The sequence below is a fragment of the Carassius gibelio genome, chromosome B13, assembly GCF_023724105.1.
Source record: "Carassius gibelio isolate Cgi1373 ecotype wild population from Czech Republic chromosome B13, carGib1.2-hapl.c, whole genome shotgun sequence".
Classification (NCBI taxonomy): domain Eukaryota; kingdom Metazoa; phylum Chordata; class Actinopteri; order Cypriniformes; family Cyprinidae; genus Carassius; species Carassius gibelio.
In genome coordinates, this window is record NC_068408.1 from 17006015 (window position 1) to 17029132 (window position 23118).

The window sequence follows — 23118 nt, forward strand, 5'->3', positions numbered from 1 at the left end:
GCAGCAGTTATTTCAACATTAATGATAAAAGGAATAGGGCTGGACGATTAATCGAAAAGTAATCTAAACCGGAATTCAGAACCTCTAACAACGTAATTTTCCCATGTCGGTTATTTCGTTTTTTAATCCTGTTCAACACGCAGTGATGGTGTGCGAGCGGTGAGCCTTGAGTCTTCACTAAACTTTGTCAGTTGTATTTGGTTTATGGTTTGGACATTCAAGCGATTAGATGATCGGATGTGTATTATTATATCGAGCTACCATGTTCGCGTAGCTGCATTGTGGCACAAACACTCATAAAAACAGGAGCTATGAAGATCGCGCGTACACAGGAACGCAGAAACTAGTTGTCAGCGATGTCCTGTGATTTATCACTAAAGTAGCTTAGAATCTCAAAACTTATCATAGCATATTTTTCTACTTTTGAAGGAACTAGGCTATTTACAATTAAAAACGATTAAGTGCAGGAACGGAAAGAATTTGCACCCTGTTTGTGTGCAGCGCGCATGAAGAGCAAACGCGTGCACAGAGAGCAGCGGTCGGCGGTCGTGCTGCAGGTTCCCAGTCTGTGTCCGTTCTCAGACTATTCCGTGTATTTCTACTGTAGAATAGGTTGTTGTGAGACGAAACTGACTTCTTTCATAATTGTCGAGCAATATACAGAAAACTACAGTGTTTTTAAACTTTTACCGTTTCTGTACCTGAAATTTTGTTTAGTTGTATTTATTTATGATATTGCTAATTGATTTGTTTGTTCCTATCTTATTACTGACTGTTTACTTGTCTTTAACACTTTAATATTTGAATTTTATATTAATCTAGTTGTTTTTGCTATGGTATTTTTTTTTATGCAGGCAAAATTCCTCTTGCAGTGTTTTGTACGTTGCTGATTTTTGCTCATGTTATTCAGCTGCAACAGAATGCTTTGCAAAAAGACAGAATACATGTTTGACATATAAATGTTTTTTATATATATATATATATATATATATATATTGGATTTTTTATCTTATTGGAATCGAAACTAGGAATCGATAAGAATCGGAATCGATAAGCAGAATCGGAATTGATAAAATTCAAACGATACCCAACCCTAGTAAGATATGTTACGAACCTAGATAAAATAACTGCTGATAGTGAGATATGATGTCAGATCGCTCTTTCAAATGGAAAAAAAATATCTCACCTTTAATACTCAATCATATTTACAGTACATACCTTGTCAGTGAACTATGAGGGAAATAAAACAAAACAGAAACAAAATAATCGTTCATTAATCGTAATCCAGGTAAAATGTTCAATTAATCGAGGTTTTGATTTTAGGCCATAATCGTCCAGCCCTAATAAGGAATGTTTCTTGAGCAGAAAAATCATCATTAGAATTTCTGAAGGATCGCGTGACACTAAAGACTGTAGTTATGATGCTGAAAACTCAGCTTTGCTTCACAGGAATAAATTTAATTTGAACAGACAATAAAGTAGAAAACAGTCATTTTAAATTGTAATTTTTTTTACATTATTACTTATTTTCCTGTATTTGTAATCAAATAAATGAGACTTTCAGATTACATAAATAATCTTACCGACCCCAGACATATTAACGGTAGTATATACTTGACCTAATTATACGTAAACAAAGCCATATAAAACCAACATGAATAATAAATACATTTCTGCATATTTGTTACATGTTTTTTCCAGTCCCTACCTAGAAGATTAGCAACAGTGTTGAATTTCTCACATTTGTACACTACATGACTGTGGACTAAACACTCAAATCTTAAAAAAAATAAAATAATAATCTGAACCCTGTCATTTTCTGTAAAATATAAATTTTTTTTACTGACTAAATGTCATTGTAATAGAGGTAAACTTATTTTTCCATAAGCGACCTTGACTGTGCACAAATGTATTAAATGATATGCTAATGTAAAATATCTGAATGCTACATTAAACCGGTTTGGTGAGTGTGAGGTGAAAAAAGGCAGTAATATTTTCAATATCAATGCCAGAGCTCATAGAAGGTCTTGTCGATATTTGAAGTGTGGGACCAATTAAATCTGGTCTTCATAGCCCTTTTAATAAAAATAACAACCTTGACTTGCCTGCAAACTGTTAAGTCTTCCGCAGACTCCATTTTCAACAGCTTGTTTCCTGTAAGTGTGTGGGTGCCAGTTTTTTGGCATATTGCAAGCTTTTTTGTGACCTGATGGGAAGTGTAAAAGTGCCTCAGATAAAGTTTTCTTCATGGCTAACTGCAGAAAACATTTTCTCTGCATGAGCCTGGTTGAAACTGACTGGTAATGTCAGTCTAGCTGCCCCTGACCGATTGCTCCTGTGCTCCTCTCCTCAGTCGATGAAGATGGGATGGATTGCATGGACAACGAGCGACGGCCACACTTCCCCCAGTTCTCCTACTCCGCCAGCGGGAGAGAGTGACACTGCCTCATCCTCATCAAGGTTACCACTGGAACAAATTAGGTCTTCAGCTTCTAACAGCCCCGGCCCATTTGACCCTTCATCGTCCATCTTGGTTCTTTCATTTGTTTAGCTAGACCAAGGGAAACTTCTGATTTAGGGTGATGGGAATTTGCACGTTGGGTCGGATCGAGGTCCAGCCCACTCAAACCTCTTCACAGCTCCAGCCCAAAGGTTGGGTCAGGATGGGAGAACTTTTACTGTTCGTCTTCATTGTGTTTCTCTCTTTGATTTGAGATGTTGCTCCACATTCCTTATTCAGTGGGAACTAGTATCAAGGACAATGATAAATACACATAACTGCATGGCTAGTGATTCACATGGGTTTTGCGATTCTGGGTTCAGGTAGTAGAACTACTCAAAACCGCCCCAGTGTCAGCTGCTTCGGTTGTTACTGTTTTTAAGGTTCACCTTCTGTCAAAACTGCCATAAACGGTTTACTAAGGCTTCACAGAGGACGTCTGTGTTCAGGACTAGCTTTACCCCTCAGCGATCCACAACTCAGTATTCCTCCGTGCAAAGCCCTGTGAACCTGACCTATGCAGCGCTAAACTCTCACTAAAACTAGCCAGTAGAAATACTCACTCAATTCACCGAAGGCTTTATTTCTTACATATCGTTCCCTGGGAAAAATGGCGCGTTTGACTGATGTGGAGTGTTTTATGCAGTGATACACAACTGTGATGTACAGTTGATGATCAGTTTAAATTCCCCCAAAGCCCAAACTGTTTTTGAACAGTTGTGAGAAAGCCTTTCCACTCAACGCTCAATAGTGCAATCATAGTGTAACAACAACAACAACAACAAAAAAGCCAGCATTAATTGAACGAATGACGGGAAGCACTTTTTTATTTGATTCGAAAATGTGATTGAGAAAATGTATTTAAGCGAATTTATTTTCTTTTTGTTTGTTTGTCCTTGCGTTTATTAAGAGTGCTTTCTGAGTCTCTCTTTTTTTATTGAATAAATGCACCTAAAAAGGCTTACGAATGTATGATGGGTCCCTGCAAAGGCCTTAATTTGTTTTTATTTATTTTCTTTTTACTGTATGTCACTGTAGTGTTGTTCTCGTTTTTTTTCTTCCTCAATATTGTGAGCAGTCTGAGTGCTGCTGAAATGTGTTGCTTGTCTTTCCACCAATGAAAGGGCTGTAAAAGACCGTACTGATTCGTTCAGACGGGTCACTGTATGTTAAGAGAGCAGGACACTGTGCTTTGCTTGACCTTTTAATGAGCATTTAAATAAGACAGCAGATTCTCGTTGTCGTTTCGAGGCATTAAATCATTTTGCTTGAGAAGTAAAATGCTATTTTCAAACACTTTTGAGTGCTATTGTGCTTCGCTACATCGAATATCATGTTCACGTTCCTTCCTAAAATACGCCAATCAGATATTAGCATAAAAATCCTTTGATAAACATTGACATACTAGGATGTCTTTATGAATCATGAGCAAAAAAATGTTTCTTGTGGTTACAGACTGAGGGTTTACTTGGATGAAGTTTGATGGGATAGTTGAGAAAACCTGGTGAGTTGAACTGGACTGTGTTTTTTAAATGGGATCAAAGAGAAATATCTGAATAATTGAGTAATAATTTGACATATGCAGTACATTTCCTGATAGTGTTTGGCAATAAAACCTGCTGTTTGTCTGTGGTGTCTGCTTTGAGTGTAAAGATGGCTCTTGTGCATGCTTTTGTTGTCCATTTAATATGAGCAGGAAAGGCAAAATCTTTCATTTGTATTTGACTTGGCACTTTTTTAAGAAATTTGGCCCGAGGTTTGAGGTTGGGATGAGAATATGGGACATTAGTGGAGAGGGAAGTGATATAAGAGGAAGGAGCGAGTCTGGATGGTGTGTATTTGTGACCCTGGACCACAAAATCAGCCTTAAGTGTCGAAATTGAGATTTATACAGCATCTGGAAGCTGAATAAATAAGCTTTCCATTGATGTATGGTTTATTAGGATTTGACAATATTTGGTTGTGATGCAACTATTTGAAAATCTGGAATCGGAGGGTGCAAAAAAATCATCTTTGAATTTGTCCAAATGAATTTGTCCAAATGAATTCTTAGAAATGCATATTACTAATCAAAAATTAAGTTTGGATATATTTACAGTAGGAAATTTACTAAATATATTAATGGAACATGATCTTTACTTAATATCCTAATGATTTTTGGCATAAAAGAAAAATCGATCATTTTGACCCATACAATGTTTTTTTTTAGCTATTGCTAAAAATATACCCCATCGACTTAAGACTGGTTTTGTGGTCCAGGGTCACATATGAAATGTGACGCAGAACAAGGTCTGTTAGAGTGGGACGTCTGAACTGGGATTTCTTGCATGTTTGTTAAAGACTGACATGGATTTGATGACGGCTGGTTAAGGATGATTCAGAAAGTTTTCTGTCCACCTCCCTCATGCCAAACTGAGCTTTCTGCCGAAATGCCTGCGTTGATTGTGAGCATTGTGAAGTGTCCAATGGTGTAATGTGAGATGCTGTAGCATGGTACTGTTGCTCTGTTGCCAGATTTGATTTCAGTCGAGCTTGAGGATCTTCTCGCATTCAAACTATGTCCAACCCAATCATGTTTTCTGACAGCACAGCCGTGGTACTGCGGGAAGATTCGCTGTTTGTGTCATTCTCTGTCTTCCAACTTGCACGTTTTCTTTTAGATCTTTCCTCGTCTTTTTTCCCCATTCCTTTTTCTTGTTTTATTTATTTATTGCTTTTGAGAGAAAGCGAGACAAAAGTTCAAGAATAACCTGATTTAATTTAATGGGCTTACACTGCTGACTCTTCTGTTTTTTCGGTGTTCGATTTTGTGTGTTTTATTACTTTTTTATTTATCAGTAAAAATTTGAATATTTTACAATTATTTGTGTCTTGTTTTACATTTTCTGGTTAGGTAACATTTACAAGTTCAATTTATATTGACTAGGGAGATGGGAGCACTTGTTTTGTATTGTTTTTTTGCTGCTTTGTTTTTGCTTTTTAACTTCAGATTTGTGATTATACGTAGGATTATTCAATCATACTGTGATGCTGTTCATCCATTTCATTAATTTTAATATGCACTTGTGAGGGACCAAAGTGTTTTCCTCAAGACGTGGAGAGGCAGAGAACGGTGATGTTCATTGGGGCAGTACCTTACATGTGATGATAGTTTATTTAAACAGCAGAAGGGCCTTTGGCTTTGGCCAAATCAATCATACACCTTTGTAACTCCATATTTTAACACTTGGCTTTGTATCTACCTGTAGTAGCACTTACATACCCATTTCTTTTTTTTTTTATGTAGCGCAGACGGGTCCCTTCTTAAGGAGAAAAAAAAGAATAAAGGAAAATAAAACAAGGAAAAATAAAAAACTTGAAAGCACACATTTGGCCCTCATGGACCTCATGCTACTTTACTTTCCTGACTGATTGTGCTCTGTAGTATGTAACAGTGTGGATGCGGATAGACCTGAAATGCTGCCAGGAAACACAAGCTTTGCCTGGTGACACAGACAGACTAACATTTCCCAAGATCCCCCTAATGCTCCAGTGTTGTAGAAAAGTCAAGCTGTACTGTTGTCACCACTTCAGAGTTTCAGAGGACAATAAAAACACACGTAAGCCCAACCTAAAGTCATTATTCCCTGAATACTGAACTAGTGTGAGGAAGGGACCCACGGGCTCCATCCCTCCTAAGCGCACATCTGTGTGCACACTGCTGCTACTGTTTGTACGGTCTACAACAGACTTTCTCTATATCGCGCTCCTGGTAGTGTATTATGAATGAGCATGAATTGTAAAGTATTTATTTAAAAAAAAAAAAAAAAAAAAAAGACAAATCTTAAAAAAATAAAATAAAAAAAAAAACCTTTTATGTCCATGTAGCTTTAGAGTTTGTGACATTTCTTGACCTTGCTAGCTCTGTCATTAGATCCATGTTAAGAACTAGTCATGAGGTTAAGATTTTTACATGGAAGGGATTAACAGAAAAAATAAAAAATAAATAAATAACTGTATTACCATTCAGCATATTAAAAAACAACAACAAAAACAAAGTTTATTTCCTTGAATACAGTATAGGGGCCCACGCGGATGCGGAAAGCTCGTCTGCAAGAAACTGTTTTTGTACACTGTACATCCTAGTATTTTTACACATAAATGTATATGATAGGGATGCACATTATTTTCCTTCTTACAGACAGCTTAAATAAAGCACTATGTCAATCTGCTTTGGCTTGAGTTGTGTCTCTGACTTCTTTGCTTCAGACAAAACATTCCTGATTAATCATAACACCTCAGAAACTGCTGATGGATTTACAACCTGTATAGAAATCAAACATTCAGAGCTTAGGAAATCATTTACAGATTTTAAGTAAAGGTTGCAGAAAGTAAAAATACACTTCTATTAAATCTATCCCCATCACACAAGATTTTTTTTTTTTAATGCCAGGGACAGATTTAATTAAGTGTGTTATATAATGTCATATCATTATTGTGTTATTATAATTTAGTGTGTGTGTGTGTGTGTATATGCATATATAATTATTTAATATTTTATAGAATTTAACAATTTTATTTTTGGTGTTTTTTTATGACGGGATATCTATAGAGAAAGAAAAAAAACAGAGTTTATTAAAACAGTGTTTTATTTTTTTTATTTTATTTTTTTTATCTTTGATAAAATAAATACAAACAGATATATAACTTATTAAAAAAACAAGACAAAGGAATTTTCATCCACAGCCATTCAATCATGCCCAGTTATGAAGCCACATTTCCTCGTATGCTTTTTATTGACGATTTCTTTAAAATAAGGAAACTTTGACTTTAGACTCCTCTCATTGCATTTCATTGAGTGGTTATATGGAATATCACAGTGATGGGTATCACATGACCTCACATGGCCAGCGGGTCCGTTCTCTTCTCAACATGCACCTGAGGAGAAAGTGACACACACAGGACAACCATAATGGAGCCTCAGAAAGAAAACCAACACCGCCATGTTGACAAGTACTGCAAACTACTCTAATCATCTCGACAGAAGAGGAATGAACCACACTTCTGTCTTCTGTCTCATACAACGCTTTCATTTATTTCAAACAGCCTAGTATAATTCCTAATTGGCCTTGTATAATGAGCTGTGAGCGCGAGCAGGACGCAGTCTGAGCGGTCAGCATGTGGGTGTTCTTACACAAATGCTCAGAGGGAGAGTCTGAATTACTAACTCGCTCTAATAACAAAACAACAGCATGGTAGTATTAACAGAGCCGAAAGCGGCCGCGCTTTGCGGAGCATCACTCCATTTGCAATAATCTCCAACGAATGTCAGCATTCGGCGATTCGCTGTCTGTTGCTGACGTGCCTCTAGCAGCAATCTGGATGAGCATCTGTGGGTGCCTAGTCTAGCGTGATGTGCAGCCATGGCTACCAGCTGCTGTGCTGCTTGTGTGCTCTACTATCTCTCTCTCTCTCTGTGGATGCAGGTCACATTTTACTACAAAATGGAAAGATTCAGAAGTAATTATATTAAGCATAAATAAAATAGAACCCATTTTATCATCACTATATCTTTTAGGGATTTTTTTAATGACAATTTAAGCACATTTTACCCCAAAATTCTTATCACAAAAATGCACCCAGATGTTTTACTTTCTCATTATTCTGAATGGGGATTATGATTAGACTGTCACTCTATATATAAGAGATCAGAGAAAAATAATTTAATGCATTATAATTCTCTCTTCAATGCATCCGAAGCTTTGTTTTGAAGCTGAAATTGACATATAATTGTTTTGATTTATCATTGATTTATAATTATTTTATAAAATAGCTTATGAATATACAAGTAATTTTCAAATAAATTTGATATTCAAAGTGAGTTAACTCATGAATTAATAAGAAAGAAAAAATGTAGATCCAGAATGTTTTATTGGAATCTGAACTGGATTGTGATTCCCAGAATTGGATTGGATCGAGAGGTGCCTATATATATATATATATATATATATATATATTTTGTATATTATATTTGTTATATAATAATTTTTTTTTTTTAATTCTAGCTTTCATGCCATTTTCTCAGCTTTAGAACCGAAAGTGGATGTTCAAGTCATAAAACCTCTGTCACATGAGCTCAGCATGTCAGAAATGTATGGGCTGGCTCTGGCCCTCAATTAAAATGAATTAAAGGGGGCTGAAATGCTCGTTTTCACTCAATATCCTGTTAATCTTGAGTACCTATAGAGTAGTATTGCATCCTTCATAACTCCAAAAAGTCTTTTTTTTAATTATATTTATAAGAGAAAGATAGTCTGTACCAATTTTTCCCGGAAAAACACGAGCGCCTAGAGGCGTGACGTGTGGGCGGAGCTAAAGAATCACGAGCGCAAGTAGGCTTCTGCGTTGAGAGCGTTTGGAAGCTGTGACACAGATCCAGAGGCTGAAATTTAACAAGAGCAGCATCAGTAAAGGCGTCTCTATGTGGTATGTACTGAAACTGTATATATTTGCTTAGCGGTTTTGGAAAATGACTAAGTTCCACTTTATGTCGTCTTTTTTTTTTTTTTTTTTTTTTTTTAAGCTGTACATGTGGAAAGTGCAGTTTGATGACAACATCGCATGTTGTTTACTTGATGTGCTCACACGCCGATAGCTAAGTTAACAACACGGCAGCAGTTTTACTCACCGCCTGCGGTTCCAACACACGATCGTGACCCTTTTACGTTGGGATTGCATTATCCTTAAGAAATAAACGATGTGCAAATCCGGCGTCAAACTGGGCCTTGTTTGTAAAACAAGCATCTTCGAAATGCAGGGAACAAACAAAAACACTTGCACAACTCCGTTGATGCTCTGTAAAAATAAACTCCATCCACTGGTCCCTTAATGCTGTTTCTCTTTTGGTAATCTGTGCAGGGTTGTCTTGCCCTGGCAACCAAAAACACACTTCTTTTGTGACTTTTCCCGACGCTCTCGCTCTGATCAGGCTGTGCTCAGCCTCTCTCTGCTGCTATACAGGAGCGCGCGCTCTTCCGGCAGAAGTGCCTCAGGACCCATATAAGGAAATTCCGCTCCATCTAACGTCACACAGAGCCATACTCGAAAAAAACTTTCCGAAACTTGTGACAAACCGGAAGAGGTTTTTTTGGAACATAAAATACTCCTTCAAACGTACAACTTAATTTTTGAAACTTTGTCCATGTTTAGCATGGGAATCCAACTCTTTAACAGTGTAAAAAACTCAGTATGCATGAAATAGCATTTCACCCCCCCCCCCACAGAGTAATAAACTTTTTTATTTTCATTACACTAATAAGATGTTAAAACTTCCATCTTTGAAGTAGGTAAACCACTTGAAAGTTTCATGTTCCTTCAGGCGATCATGAGGTTTGATGATAAAGAGCAGGCTGAGGTCTGAGTTCAGTGTGTAACAGAGACTGACCTGGGCTTGCAGGTGGTGCACGTCGTGAGCGAGCTGCTGGCGCTCCTGCATGAGCTGCTTCTGTCGGCTGAGGAGCTGAAGCACTTGCTGGGAACTGGCCTGACAGTGCTGGTCCAGCTGCTGCAGTCTGACCACACACACACACACACACAGATGAAAGGCACAGCAGACAGCTGAAAGAAACTTCACTGTACCAGACTGAGGTTTGACTGAGTTTCATAAATACTCTCTTGGCCTTTTTGTTTTTCAGCAGTATGTTCAGAATTTTGGAATGTTTGTCGAAATGACAGAATTACTCAGAAATGTTGTGTATTAAGAGCTCATTTTCTCAAAGTGAACATTTAACAGATTATCATTATCCTGACTATTTCCTTAAAATAAGGAAACTTTTACTTTAGACTCTCCTTGCATTTCATTGTGTGGTTATATGGAATATCACAGTGATGGGTTTTCTCTTCATGACTGATCACATGACCTCACATGGCCAGAGTGTCCGTGTCCGATAAATAGGTACTGAAGCCATTAATCTCCTTAAAAGACCATAAAAGTAAACTCTGCCCCATCTGCCATTGGCTGGAGAAACAGATAGTCCCGCCCACTCTCAAACCATTGTCCGAATCACTGTTTCTGTGTCAAGCTTTCAAACAGTAATGTTCTGACAACAGTCTTTAAAATGACATGCCCTGTATAAAAGTCCAAGATATTGTTATTTTCACAATTCACAACTTTAACTGAGTTATAGAGTCAATAGAAAGTCTTTTGAAAAAATATATTTTTTGTCAGCTAAGGAATAATTCAGTTGTTAAACCACAGAACAATTTATATTGTCATTAGTGTTGGAAATTAAATATGGTGCTACCCTCACAAATGTCTATTATAATATAAAAATACATCTAATTTACTATCTGTCTTAATATGTTGAATATATATAAAAAAAGTGACATTTTCAGAAAGTCAAAGCACTTCTGTACAGGATTCTAATAGGAATGAATGCTTCTCCTGTTGACTGGAGCCAGAGGCATTTTCAAGCCTTTCTTTTCTCTCTGTCTGGTGTGACAGTAGATGCGTCTCTTCATCATTAACCTCTGATTCCTTAAATCCTATATTATTTGGGAGTGTGAGCAGAACAGTTTGTGTGACTGCTTGTTCCTGTCCTCAGGCCTCAGTCAAGCGCTGTTGTTCTTTTGTCTCCCACGCCCTCTTCCTCATTTCTTTTCTTTTCTCTGCTGGCCTTCCTGGTGTGAGCTGGACAGGGCTGATCACAGGGCTGTGGTGGGCATCCTGTCCCATGCCCGGGTCCTGCTGTGAATGGAGCTGGCGCCACTGCTGCCGCCCACCTCCAGAGTCTGGCAGCGCTTTGACACTGGCCCTAACCTCCTCCACACACTGCTTAGCTCCAAATCTTCTTCTGTATTAGTGCACCCATCCAAACCTTTATCTACCACTTCTGCTGTTCGTCAGGTCTTTCACAAAGTATCATTCATCTGCTGTTGTTTACCAAATAGAAAGAAATGGAAGAATCAGAGAAACTTCCGAAGTGAGAGCTGCAAGAACATGTCCATCATTTAGGTGCCATCTGCTTTTTAGACACGGTTTATTTTTCTTCTCGAAATACATGAGGTTTATTGTTTGAGACTGATTCAATATTAGTAAAAAAAACTATCATTACTATGCTGAAATACAGACTCTAATCACTCAAAGTAAATATGTATAAACTGTGTGCAGACACGTATGACTTATGAGTTACTGTATATGAAATGAGTTGTACGCTGTATGTGTCTGCTAATAAAGGGAGATTATAGATCCAAATACATGTATTTACAGCCCTCTCACCAAAAAAGTTAATGATTAAAAACCATTTTAAAAATGACAAATGAACAAATGCATGGAAAAAAAATTGCTATTATTAGTTGCTGTATTATTATCGATTGTTAACTTTGTACAATCATCATAATAGCAACAGTGGTAATAATAATACTTCATTTTTACTTAATTTATTAATTAATTATTAATACCAAGTACAAAATAATTACATTCATAGTCTATGAAACCTTTTTTTGATCAAAAGGTTGTTTTTGAAAAACATGAACACTTTTATTAATACATTAAATTGATCAAAATGTAAAGACATTTATAATGTTAGTTTTATTTCCATTTTAAATGCTTTTTTTTTTGCAAAATGTACACATTCATCTAGAGTTATTAATAATTGTTCGAATAATTATTATTGTTAATTTTGTACAATCATAATAGTACAATTATATATAGATAAAATTGTACAATTATAATAGCAACAGCAGTAATAATAATTCATTAAAAAAATATAAATATTATGTACAAAATGATCACATACACAGGCTATGAAACAACTGTTTACAAGACGATCAAAATAAGGTTGGATTTTTTAAAAACCTTTATCAATTTTATTTATGCATTAAATTGATCAAAAGTGAAAGTAAAAATATTTGTAATGTTACAAAAGAATTCTATTTTAAATAAATGCTGTTCTTTTGAACTTTCTATTTTTCAAAGAATCCTTAAACTATCACAGTTTACATAAAGATATTAAACACACCTGTTTTCAATACTGATAATAAAAGAAATGTTTTTTAACGTCCAGTTCAGAATATTAGAATGATTTCTGAAGGATTTCTTTGACTGGAATAACATTTGCTTTGCCATCACAGAAATACATTCGATTTTAAAATACATTAAAATAAACAAGCATTTATTTTTGAGTGTCAGTATGTTGCATGAGTAGAATCGGCTCTGTGGCTTCAGTATAATGTCAGGCATCCTGAAGCAGTTAAAGCAGGTTGTGTAATTCCCTCACCTCACACACAAGCCATCTGCAGCACCTCTGCACCTCTGGAGACACACGCTGCATTAACCTATTATACAATCACACCGCCCTTAATCAGCAATATGTCAAACAGCTCTCAATCTCCCCTTATTTATCTACTCTACAGCCATTCAGGGACAAGTCTCAAATCCTTCCAATGTGCATGACCTGTGCACTTGTTCAGGGCAGTGTTAGTTTGTCTTTGACTCCCACAAACTGTCCCAAAGAAGGAAAAAAAAAAAGGAGAGAAAACTCCCGTAGTCATCCTGAAGCTGGACTCACAACGGGAGTCTGATTAAATTAGAAGGCTGTCCAGCAGCTAAGGCTGCAAATCCAATAACCTCCCTCCATTTACTGGCACGCAACTTAATTAGGTTTTTAATACAGCTTAGTGCATGGAGCTGGGCTGAGCTGGCCCGGCCTGGACACTGCTGCCTCTGCCCGCTACTGAGAGAGCTGGAGAGGGCTTTTAAGGCAGAGTAGAGCTTCCCCGCTGACCCTGGTGAAAGGACACCATCTGCTGGCTCCCAGGCTAACTGAAGCCAGCGCAACACACAGCTGAAGAGAGAACGGAGGACTCAGGTAACTGTACTGCTCATTTACATCTTTAGAAAACACACAAAATGACAATTAGAGAATACTGGGCTTTACTTTTTTAAAGCAATTATTGGTAACACTTCAGTACAGTGACCAATTCTCACTACTTACTAGTTGCTTATTAACATAACTGTTATTATCATATTGGCTGTTTAGTAATACTCATAAAGCACCTTATCTGCATGACCATATTTCACATTCCTGGTCTAATAACTAAACTCAGCAAATACCTTACTAACTAATAGTAAGCAGCAAATCAGTTTATTGAGACAAAAGAAGATGGTTTATTAATAGCGAGAATTGGACCTTAAAATAATCTGATTCACTGGGGGAAAGAAATTACAAACAGTACGCAAGTAACACTTAGAACCAGTCCAGCAATTAAAACAAATATGAATGTGCTTTTCAATTTTTAAAATAAATTCCTAAATATCACGAGGTTCTCAAACTGAGGGCCACTGGTGGTCCATGGAGGATTTCGAGTGGTCTGTAAGCTAACTTGGTTAAATAAAAAAGGACTTCAATTTGATCATTTGATCATCATTCAAAAGTCTTCATTTATTTGATCAACAATAGAGTATAAAAACAGCAATTCAAATAATATAAAAATGTATAAATGAAATAAAATTTGACTTCAATATGTCCTTGCTGAATAAAAGTATTACAAAATCATTTGAGTGAGGGCACTTTTAACTGTGTTATCATTATTTTATTATGAAATGCGTTTGTGTCTGTCTCACTTCAGCAACATAAAACAGTTATGTGTAAGTCTCACTGGCTATAAGAAGCAATCCAGTTCATTCCAATGAAATAACAAAGACTAAAACAACAGTCTAGTTATGGATTGGCATCTCAAGACAAGACTTTGCTTCAACTTAGCTCTACATGGGAATCCAAATTCATCGCTGGATATTTGTGAGTAAAAATAAATAAATAATAAAAATACATATTTGTATGGATTCCAAACTTTTGTGTGTGTGTGGATTATCTGCAGGTGATGCGCTGCTCTGTGAGGTCGTATAATAAACAGTGCGAGAGCGCGAGTGGCCTGCAGTGCTGCCACCTGTACAGCGAGTCTGGATGCTGATGGACTGAAGTTCCTCACTCATGTGGCCTGCTGTGGCCTCAGGGTATGTGATTTATATGAGCGATGTTCAGTGCTTAGCATCTGTTTAGCATTGGCCAAATGAATTGGCAAGAAGCAGAGAATACACTCTCAGCTCTTGTGAATACACAAAACAACCCCCCCGCCCCCAAAAATCAGCTGACATGCAGACTGAAAAATGTGGTGTAGCAATCAAAACAAAAAATGTACATTAAATGAACGTAACAAATCATTTTAGCCTAAATGATTTACATTTCACGTGTGAAATAAAAATGAAATTCTACACAAAACTATATTCTAATGACAACAGGGCTCACAAAAACCGCAACAATAGCAGTTGCTCAGTACAGCATATCAGAACAAATGAGGCAGGTTTAGTTCCTTCAATGCACAAACAAACCAATAGAAAAAGATCTCAACAAATGGAATGACAAATCACTAAATCCGGTGAATTTACAGGGCTCCCGTCGGCAGCATGCTGTGGATAGTGGCGGGAGCGGGTACGCGATGCTCGGAGGAAGGATAAGCGGTATAGTATAGATGCAGTCTGTCTTGGCTTGCCTAGTTAAAACAGGCCTGCCAGCGGCAGCGAGGATGCAGTCCCTCACTCCTCTGCCAGGACCAGACACAGCTCGACTGACCGCAGGCCTTAACCTGTTAGACGAGCCAATCTCTATTGTTGCACATGATCTCTGCTTCATCTATGGTTGATTTTTACTTGGAGAACTGAGTTTGGACCATGTGTAGATATGACTTTTTCCGTACAAACATCACACAATGTTATTGACGTCAGTAAAAAGTTTTGATCTACTAGACTACAACTACAATCTGCTCTTAAGTGATGCACACATTTACATTAGGCTATACAACATATGCGATGTCAGGTCTCTATAAAGTTTGTTACCAGCATCAGCTTTAACTGCAAACAGAGTCTGTGAAAGGAGCTAAGCGAGCACTATTTGATGTTATAAATGAGGTTTTGGTGCTGGATAGGGAGCGCTTGGATGCACCACGTAGCGTTTTACAGTTTGCATGCCTTGGGATGTGCCCAGCACCCGTGTAAGCAGGAGCAGTAGAGCCACCGCACCACAAGGCTCTGTCAGCAGGCCACGGAGCTGTTGCCCCCGGCAGTGTGGGCCAGCTGGCCCACGAAGGGTAGAGGAAAGAGGCAAATTAGGGTGGAGAGGCTCCCTGCTGCCCCCTAGCTGTATAACGAAGAGTGAGAGTGTGCGTGATGTTTCTGCGTGATTTTTAATGTTAAGAGCCACTCGGCATTCTCATCAATTCTTGACTAAGCAAACACTAACTGATTATCAAGGAATCCATAATCACTGAGCCCAGAAAGTTATGTATACTTCTGAAAATACTTCATTTTTTTTTTGTATTGAATTTTCTGTTGTGTTACCTGTATTTTGAAATATGCTTAGTGCATAATTTATAATGTATAGTGGTGTGTTTTAGGATTTTCTTTCTAATATTTTTTCACACTAGGATTAGTTTTAAGTTATTACTGTACATTATCAATCAAAAGTTTGGAGGCAGTAAGATATTTTTATTATTTTTTTTAAATAATACTTTTATCCAGCAATCAGCAGTCCACAGTAAAGACATTTATAATGTTAAAAAAAAAATCTATTTCAAATAAATGCTGTTCCTTTTAACTTTTAATCATAGATTCCTAAACAAAATAATCAGCAAAATATTAAGGAGCACACGACTGTATTCAATAGTTTATAATAAGAACTGTTTCTTGCGTATCAAATTTACATTTTAAAAATGATAGATAACAAGATAAAAAGTAAAAATAAGCTTTGCCATCACAGGAACAAATACAACTGATATATTTGACATAATATATTGGAATAAATATTCAAATAGAAACCAGTTCTTTTACAAAGCAATAATATTTCACAACATGATGAAAACCATGAGGAAAATGTTACAGACTTAACATTTTCAGTGGTAGTGTATGATGATGGTGATTAGCAAGAAAAAAGAGAAATTAAATAATATCCTGATATACTTAATGCATTTGATCCCAAACACCAATATCTGACACTTATTAAATAACAAAGGTTAACTACATTTTTATATTATCTGAAGTAAATGTACGTGGTGATTAACATTGTAATTTTAGCAAACATACATTTAAAAAAAAAAAAAATACTTCTGTGAGACTTCTCTTCAGCTGCTTTGAAATCTTTCTCTCTTCTGACTGCTGTAATCCATCTCTCTCAAAAGATAAAGCAAAAATAATGTTTGCTATCGTACCATCAAGTTTCAAAACACACAAGCGTGAACAGGAGCCATGGCACAGCTCTCCTCAAGCAGCACCACTTGAGACATCATTTGTGTCTTTAGCATTGAGTTATGCATTACATGCTGAAAGTTTAAAACAAAGTCCACATAAAGTATAGCGATCATTGGCCTATTGTCTGCCAGCAAAGTTCAGATTTAATCATTGTATTAAGCACAATTATTATAAGACTCTCGTTTGATGTGAAAAAAGAGAAGTCCAAATAACTCTGACCTCTTTTCAAAAGCTTTTGTTCCAAGCGAGGTGATAGAATAAACTCTAAAAGGTACATCTGACCCGGAAAAGACAGCGATCAGCATGCAGATGCCAAAGAAACAGTGACAAGCATCATCCACATCACGCATGCCATCTTCTTCACTCCTTGCCAACTTCAAACTTTCCTTGCCAAAAGTTTACTAAGCTTTCTTGCTTTCGGGAAAAGTGGAATAGTTTTTCTTTCCTCTCCCTCTCTCTCTTACACACACACAGCACTAAATGCACGTTTGTGTGTGTAAGTGAAGGATGGGGTGTGTAGCGGGGGTGGGTGGCAGGGAACCAGATGAAGCAGCCCTCGCCCGAGGCCCAGCCGTCTCCCCGGCAGCAGCGCGGCTGTTCTCGGCCCCGGCGCAGGCGGACATTTGTTCCATTGCACCATCTCCTCCAGCCTTTTCAGCAGTGCTCCAGCTACCACTACACATGGCTCTCCATCCACGCTCCCCTCCGCGCACATCCACACGCTGCTACCATCTTTCTTTATGCTGCCATATGGCTGACAGAAGCCTGTAGATTTAGGCACACATCTGCGTATGCGCTACAACACTCCTTTAAGGAACAGGAGCGTGTTTGCTTCTGTGTGTGTTGGTGAGAGGGAGTGATAATTGGTAAAGACGCTCATTGGCAGATGTGTGTTTGTGGGGCTGAGCGGAGAGGAGAGAACCTTTGAGGAGCTTGTGTGAGCGGGGACTCGGAGCAGGTGAAATTTGGGACAAATTATCAGATATCAAGCTGGGTTTTGTTTCTAGCAGTCTAAAATGATTCTCTATCAGTGTAGCTGACAAACCTTTTTATTCAACATTGAGACTTTGATTTTAATGTACAAGTGGATATTTTAGATGCCTTCAATTAACTATCTTCACTCATTCCCATATGTGGTTCTGCAGTGACATACATTTTAAAAAGCACAAAAGCATGTCTCTTAAGTAATACAAGGGCGTAAAAGCAGCATGCATAATAATTATAAAAGAATTAGCAAAATGCTCATTTGGATGGAGTATAGCTTGCCACACCGCAGGACATGTCATTTTCCTAACAAGCATTTCATTTTAATTCCTTATTAATGCTTTCTGAAATTCATTTTGACAGGTTGTGCATTATTTTATGCTTTTTCTATTCAGTGAAATTCACAAGACATTTCTATGAATCTTCCAAAAGCTTTCCAGTAATATGTGAACAAAGGATAAAGATAAAAAAAAAACTATTGACTAATTCAGTAATGAATCGTTCCGACTGATTTGTGAACCGGTCTGATCGATTCACAGAAAGAATCAAAATATTGAAATATTCAGTAACATACTGGACATCATTATGCCTGTTTTACTCTATAAGAGCATATTCAGGCTTGTGTTTTTTGTCTCAGCATAACTACAAAGATGCATAGAAATATTCATTATTTCCATGTTCAGAAATCAATAAAAAAAAAATCAATCCAACTATTTATAAGTTTTCCCATTTAAAGGGGAAAGCTGCATATTTTGTCACCCCCAAATGCATGTTTTCAAAGAACAAACAGACACAAAGTAATGTACTAAGAAAATACAATACTAAGAAATCATAATACATGTTACAGTCTATATGAATAACAATAGACTATATTTAATACCCAAGACATACCAGAGTCTAGTTCAAATAGCTTATTAAGTGCATTCAATAAACTGAACTGAGTTATAAAGTAAAATTAAGATAAAAGTACATTGAATGTCTGGTGCTAATAGTACAACAATTCTATCCTCATTTCAAATGTAATTCATTTCTGTATTAGAAATTACAAGGACAGCATTCATTATTTACAAAATCTCAGATTATTTTTGTTACTTGACCTAAAATAGATTGTTTGCCCTTTTAACTGTACATTAATGAGACAATATGAAATCAGTCAGGAATATAAAATAACAAACAAACAAACACTCTGATTACTACATCCCAAAGTGGCTTTTACCACGCTAATGTCAATCATCTTACACAGCAGTAAAACGATGCCCAGAATGCATTTCCGAAATAAAAATAGGATTGATATGCATATGTATTACTGATGCTCTCTATAAAGCCGAGGCTATTACGCACAATCATTTGCCAACACTCCGAGCCTTTCATATATCACTGGCCCTAATCTCTAGGCAGAAAATATGTGAATACCACGTGGAAAAATAAATAAATAACTCGCAGGAGTGAAACATTGTGTGCCGAAAACCCCTGTGTTGCTTGGCGTTGGCTTGAATGTAAAAATAAATCAAGCTGATTTTCCAAATGTTTCATGCGTGCCACGCTGTTGCAGCTCTTCGCAGCACAGATTGCGCGCCCGATCAAGAATATCTGAGGTGGGGCCCCGGCTATTTGCATGTACGCCGGAGCCATTTGCACCAACTTATTAACACGTACACCTTAACCCACGGGCGGTGGGGTGAAGTGCCCTACAGAGCAGAGACACCCGGGGCACTGAAGACGCGGGAGGGACCAGACCTCTCAGTCGCTTACTCAGAGCCGAGGGCTGAAGTTTGGCTCCGACACCTTCTGTCTTACATACCAACAGCAGGAGAAATGTGTGTCTCAGCGTCGCAATAAACAAAGCATGTAGACAGTGAGAGAGAGGAACGGTGCGATGCGGTAAACTCTCACAAATTGATTTTCCTATGTTTTGGCCAGCACACAAATTCTAACTTTCGCTTTGTATTGAATTATTCTATCAAGATTAGCTAGAACATATTAGATCCATTATGAAGAGTTCATAAAAAGCACAACGAAAAAGATTTCATCGCGAAAATCCTCTCTAGCGTGTTCATAATTCAAATGAAAACGTTTCTCCTATGTTAGACGCAACTATAAATATTTCACACGTATAGATTCTCTCTAATCGCTCCATCTCACCTCTGAGCTCGGTCTGTGAGCTCTTGTGAGAAATGTTGCGTAATTGCAAAGGTGACGAACCATTTTAACAGCTCCAGTTATGTGAGGAAAGCTCACTTACATGCCCACTCTAAAAACAACATCCTTTTCATTACGGGGCGGCAGTGGAAACGTAACTTTTCTTTGTATCTGTTTCTCTCTGGTTCGAGGAGGTGGATATTCGCTTATATGTAAAGTTGTAGAGGAAACAGAAGGATGTTGTGCTCCCAGCAGAAGCTCGGTTCAGGCTGGAGGTACTGTGGATACACCCACACTCACTCACTCGCCCACATGCTGGCTCGGGCGGTGTGCCAGACGCCCCTCAACCCTACACTCAGTGGCCACATGTGCCCCTGCTTGAAACACACACACACTCTGAAGTGGTACGCGCACAATGCCCACACGTATCAGATATTAAAAACCACTATCTGATTCCAAATAATATTGTAGACATATTGAGAGGTTAATCAACATTATCAATGGCTTATTGAATTGAGAAGCATTTTAGTCTGACTAAATGTATTTCCTGAAGAACAAAATATACTGTCGTTCAAAAGTTTTAGGTCATTAAGGTTTTTTTTTTTTGTTGAAACCTAATAATACTTTTATTCAAGGAGGATGCCATAAATTGATCAAATGTTACAAATTATAAAATATCAAATGTTTAGCAAACCTGAAAATAACTGATAATAGTAAGAGATGTTTCTTGAGCAGCAAATCAGTATATAAAAGTTTGTGTTCTGCTAGTGAACATCTTTTTATTATGGCATCCCAAAGAGGTACAAAATCACTTTTAGAGACTTTTAAATTAAACGTTTCCTCCTGGTGGAATGACCTGCTCAACTCAATCCGAGCAGATTCTTAAGAATCGGCTAAAAACACATATGTTCCATCTTAAGTCTCTTTTAGTCTTGCACTGTATTCATTTACTAACTGCTTGTTTTCTTACAAAAAAACAACAACCTAGCACTAGCTTTTCAAATCTTTTTGTATTCTTTCTATTTGTTTTAGTTTTTTATTTTTCATACAACTAACAAAAGCAAAAATGGTTTCTAACATAAAATAAAAGTGTACTGTGTTAAGCTAACTGAGACTTGTGATAGCACTTGTGTATCATTGCTCTTTATTTTGATTGCTTCCATTGTTCCATTATTGCTTGCTTTATTCAAACTGATTTTCTTTTTCATAAAATACGGACCTGAAGAATGAAAGCTGTATCATACACTTTGAAAATTATGAGCTACTGTATATCACTGCTTATCAACACCAGGGGTGTGATGATACACTTAGCTCACCAGATGAAACAAAATACATTCACTAGAACCTGACAATATTTTAACACTATTTTTAAGAAATTTTCTGACAAAATATTTGTTTTTTAATTACAAAAAGTAAAACAATGCAGTTGTATTTAGAAATATTTTAACTAATCTAGGGCTGTAACTAATGACTATTCTGGTAATCAAGTAATCTGCTGATTATTTTGACAATTGAGTAATCTGATATTTGTTTAGTAACACAAACAGACCTAGGTTAAAAACCAAGCTTTACTATGACTATTTATACATAAACTAACGATGAGGCAATAATAATTGACTCAAATAAAATATTAAAACCAAGAAATTCCATGACATTACAATTACATAAAATACATAATGTAATATGCCTCAAAAGAAGATATTTTAAAGATTGCTGGTAATCAAACAGTTGGTGGATCCCATTAGCTCTGTTTCCACTGTTAGGACAAAAGCAGGCATGTTAGTTCATGACATTGTTCCTGAGAGGCTATTAATGAACTTTAATGAAGCGTAGTGTAGCTTCTGGTCCGAGGGTCGAAACGCAGCGCTATTTTGGCCTCGGTGCTACAGGTCCAAGACTATTAGTAATTAGATATACTATGGAAGTCAATGGGAACTACCAACTGTTATATTACCAGCAATCTTCAAAATATCTTATTTTATGTTCAACATAATGAAGCAACTCATGTAGGTTTGGAACGACATGAAGGTGAGTAAATGATGAACTTAAATTTTTGGGTGCCCTTTAAGTACATTAAGTATTAAAACAAATGCATGCGGAGGGCGCCAACGGCCTGGTGAAGTTTCACTTTGCAGCGTTATTAAATGCTGTTTAAATCCATTACATTTTAATATTTAGCCACATTTTTAGCCAACTTTTATTTTGAAATCGTGTTGGACAGTACATGACATATTTAGACACAGGTTGATTTTTAATGATTTATGTTACAAATGAGATGAGATACACTGGTTTCCAAGATGAATGTTTTTTTTTTTTTACGCAATCCAAATTCACGGCATATCCGCAAGAAGAGTTTAGCATATTTCATACATACAGTCTTTACTGGTAAATTTCCATTAAGTTACCATTAACTGATCATGTGTGAACTGGAACATTTCCAAAATCCTGGTATGTTCTGCAATCATATCGTTTTTATGGAGATGACATGATTACTCTGAGTAATCATGTCATCAAAGTGCCGCTTCTTTATAATTGGTTTTTCTACCTAAATATGCACTAGATGGACATCTTTAACCATTGCTCCTAGCAGCTTTTTGTCACATTTCTCCAATCCATCATGGCTGACTCTGCAACTTGATACTATTATGTGTCTTGTGTTTATAAGAGCAAAACATTATGATTGGCTAGTAATGTTAGTTTGGGTGAGAGTGAAAGCTGCTCCTCTCATACCATTGGTAGGCGAACTCATGAAAAAGTGCTAATCAACAAGAGTTTTTTTTTTTTAATGTAGCTGTTTTTTTTTTTTTTTTTTTTTTTTTTTTTTGCAGCCAATCGCTGCATGCCAGAGATCCGGCAAGGTGCCAGAGAACTTTAAGCCCTGTTGTTATTTTTTTTTTTTTACACTTGTTCATTGACCTTGATCTAGTTTGACATTCTTTTTCATGACTGAATCTTTTCAAAATTCATTAATGAAGCAAAAACCTGATACTTTAAAAAAAATGAAATCTCATATTTACAAACCTAAAAAAAAAACGCATTACATTTCACCCCATGTGAAACTTCCAATCCAAATTAGATTTGTGTGCAGGATGAACAAAACTTGAATTCTACAATGCACACTTCTAAATCGATTTCTTAATTGAAAATCTGTGAATATTATGTGAAATTGACTCACTGTCACCCCAAAGATTCACACCCCAAATGATTGTTGGTTTTA

At 36.9% G+C, this 23118-nt stretch overlaps 2 protein-coding genes across 5 annotated transcripts in view; one reads left to right on the forward strand and one right to left on the reverse strand.

Annotated features, from left to right (window-relative positions):
* Window positions 1-6711, forward strand: part of LOC127969870 (RAC-gamma serine/threonine-protein kinase) — a 93263-nt gene extending 86552 nt beyond the window's left edge. For both annotated transcript variants that reach the window (XM_052571998.1, XM_052571999.1), the window contains one exon: window positions 2354-6711. In XM_052571998.1, coding sequence (XP_052427958.1) covers window positions 2354-2439 — 86 coding nt within the window. In that variant the 3' untranslated portion in view covers window positions 2440-6711. The remainder of the gene's footprint in view (window positions 1-2353) is intronic.
* A 411-nt stretch (window positions 6712-7122) lies between these two features.
* Window positions 7123-23118, reverse strand: part of LOC127969869 (serologically defined colon cancer antigen 8 homolog) — a 47192-nt gene continuing 31196 nt past the window's right edge. The window contains exons 17-18 of one of the 3 annotated variants that reach the window (XM_052571995.1): window positions 9924-10050; window positions 7123-7417 (exon numbers count right to left, since the gene is read on the reverse strand). In XM_052571995.1, coding sequence (XP_052427955.1) covers window positions 7379-7417; window positions 9924-10050 — 166 coding nt within the window. In that variant the 3' untranslated portion in view covers window positions 7123-7378. The other 2 variants (XM_052571996.1, XM_052571997.1) reach the window with 2 other exon arrangements.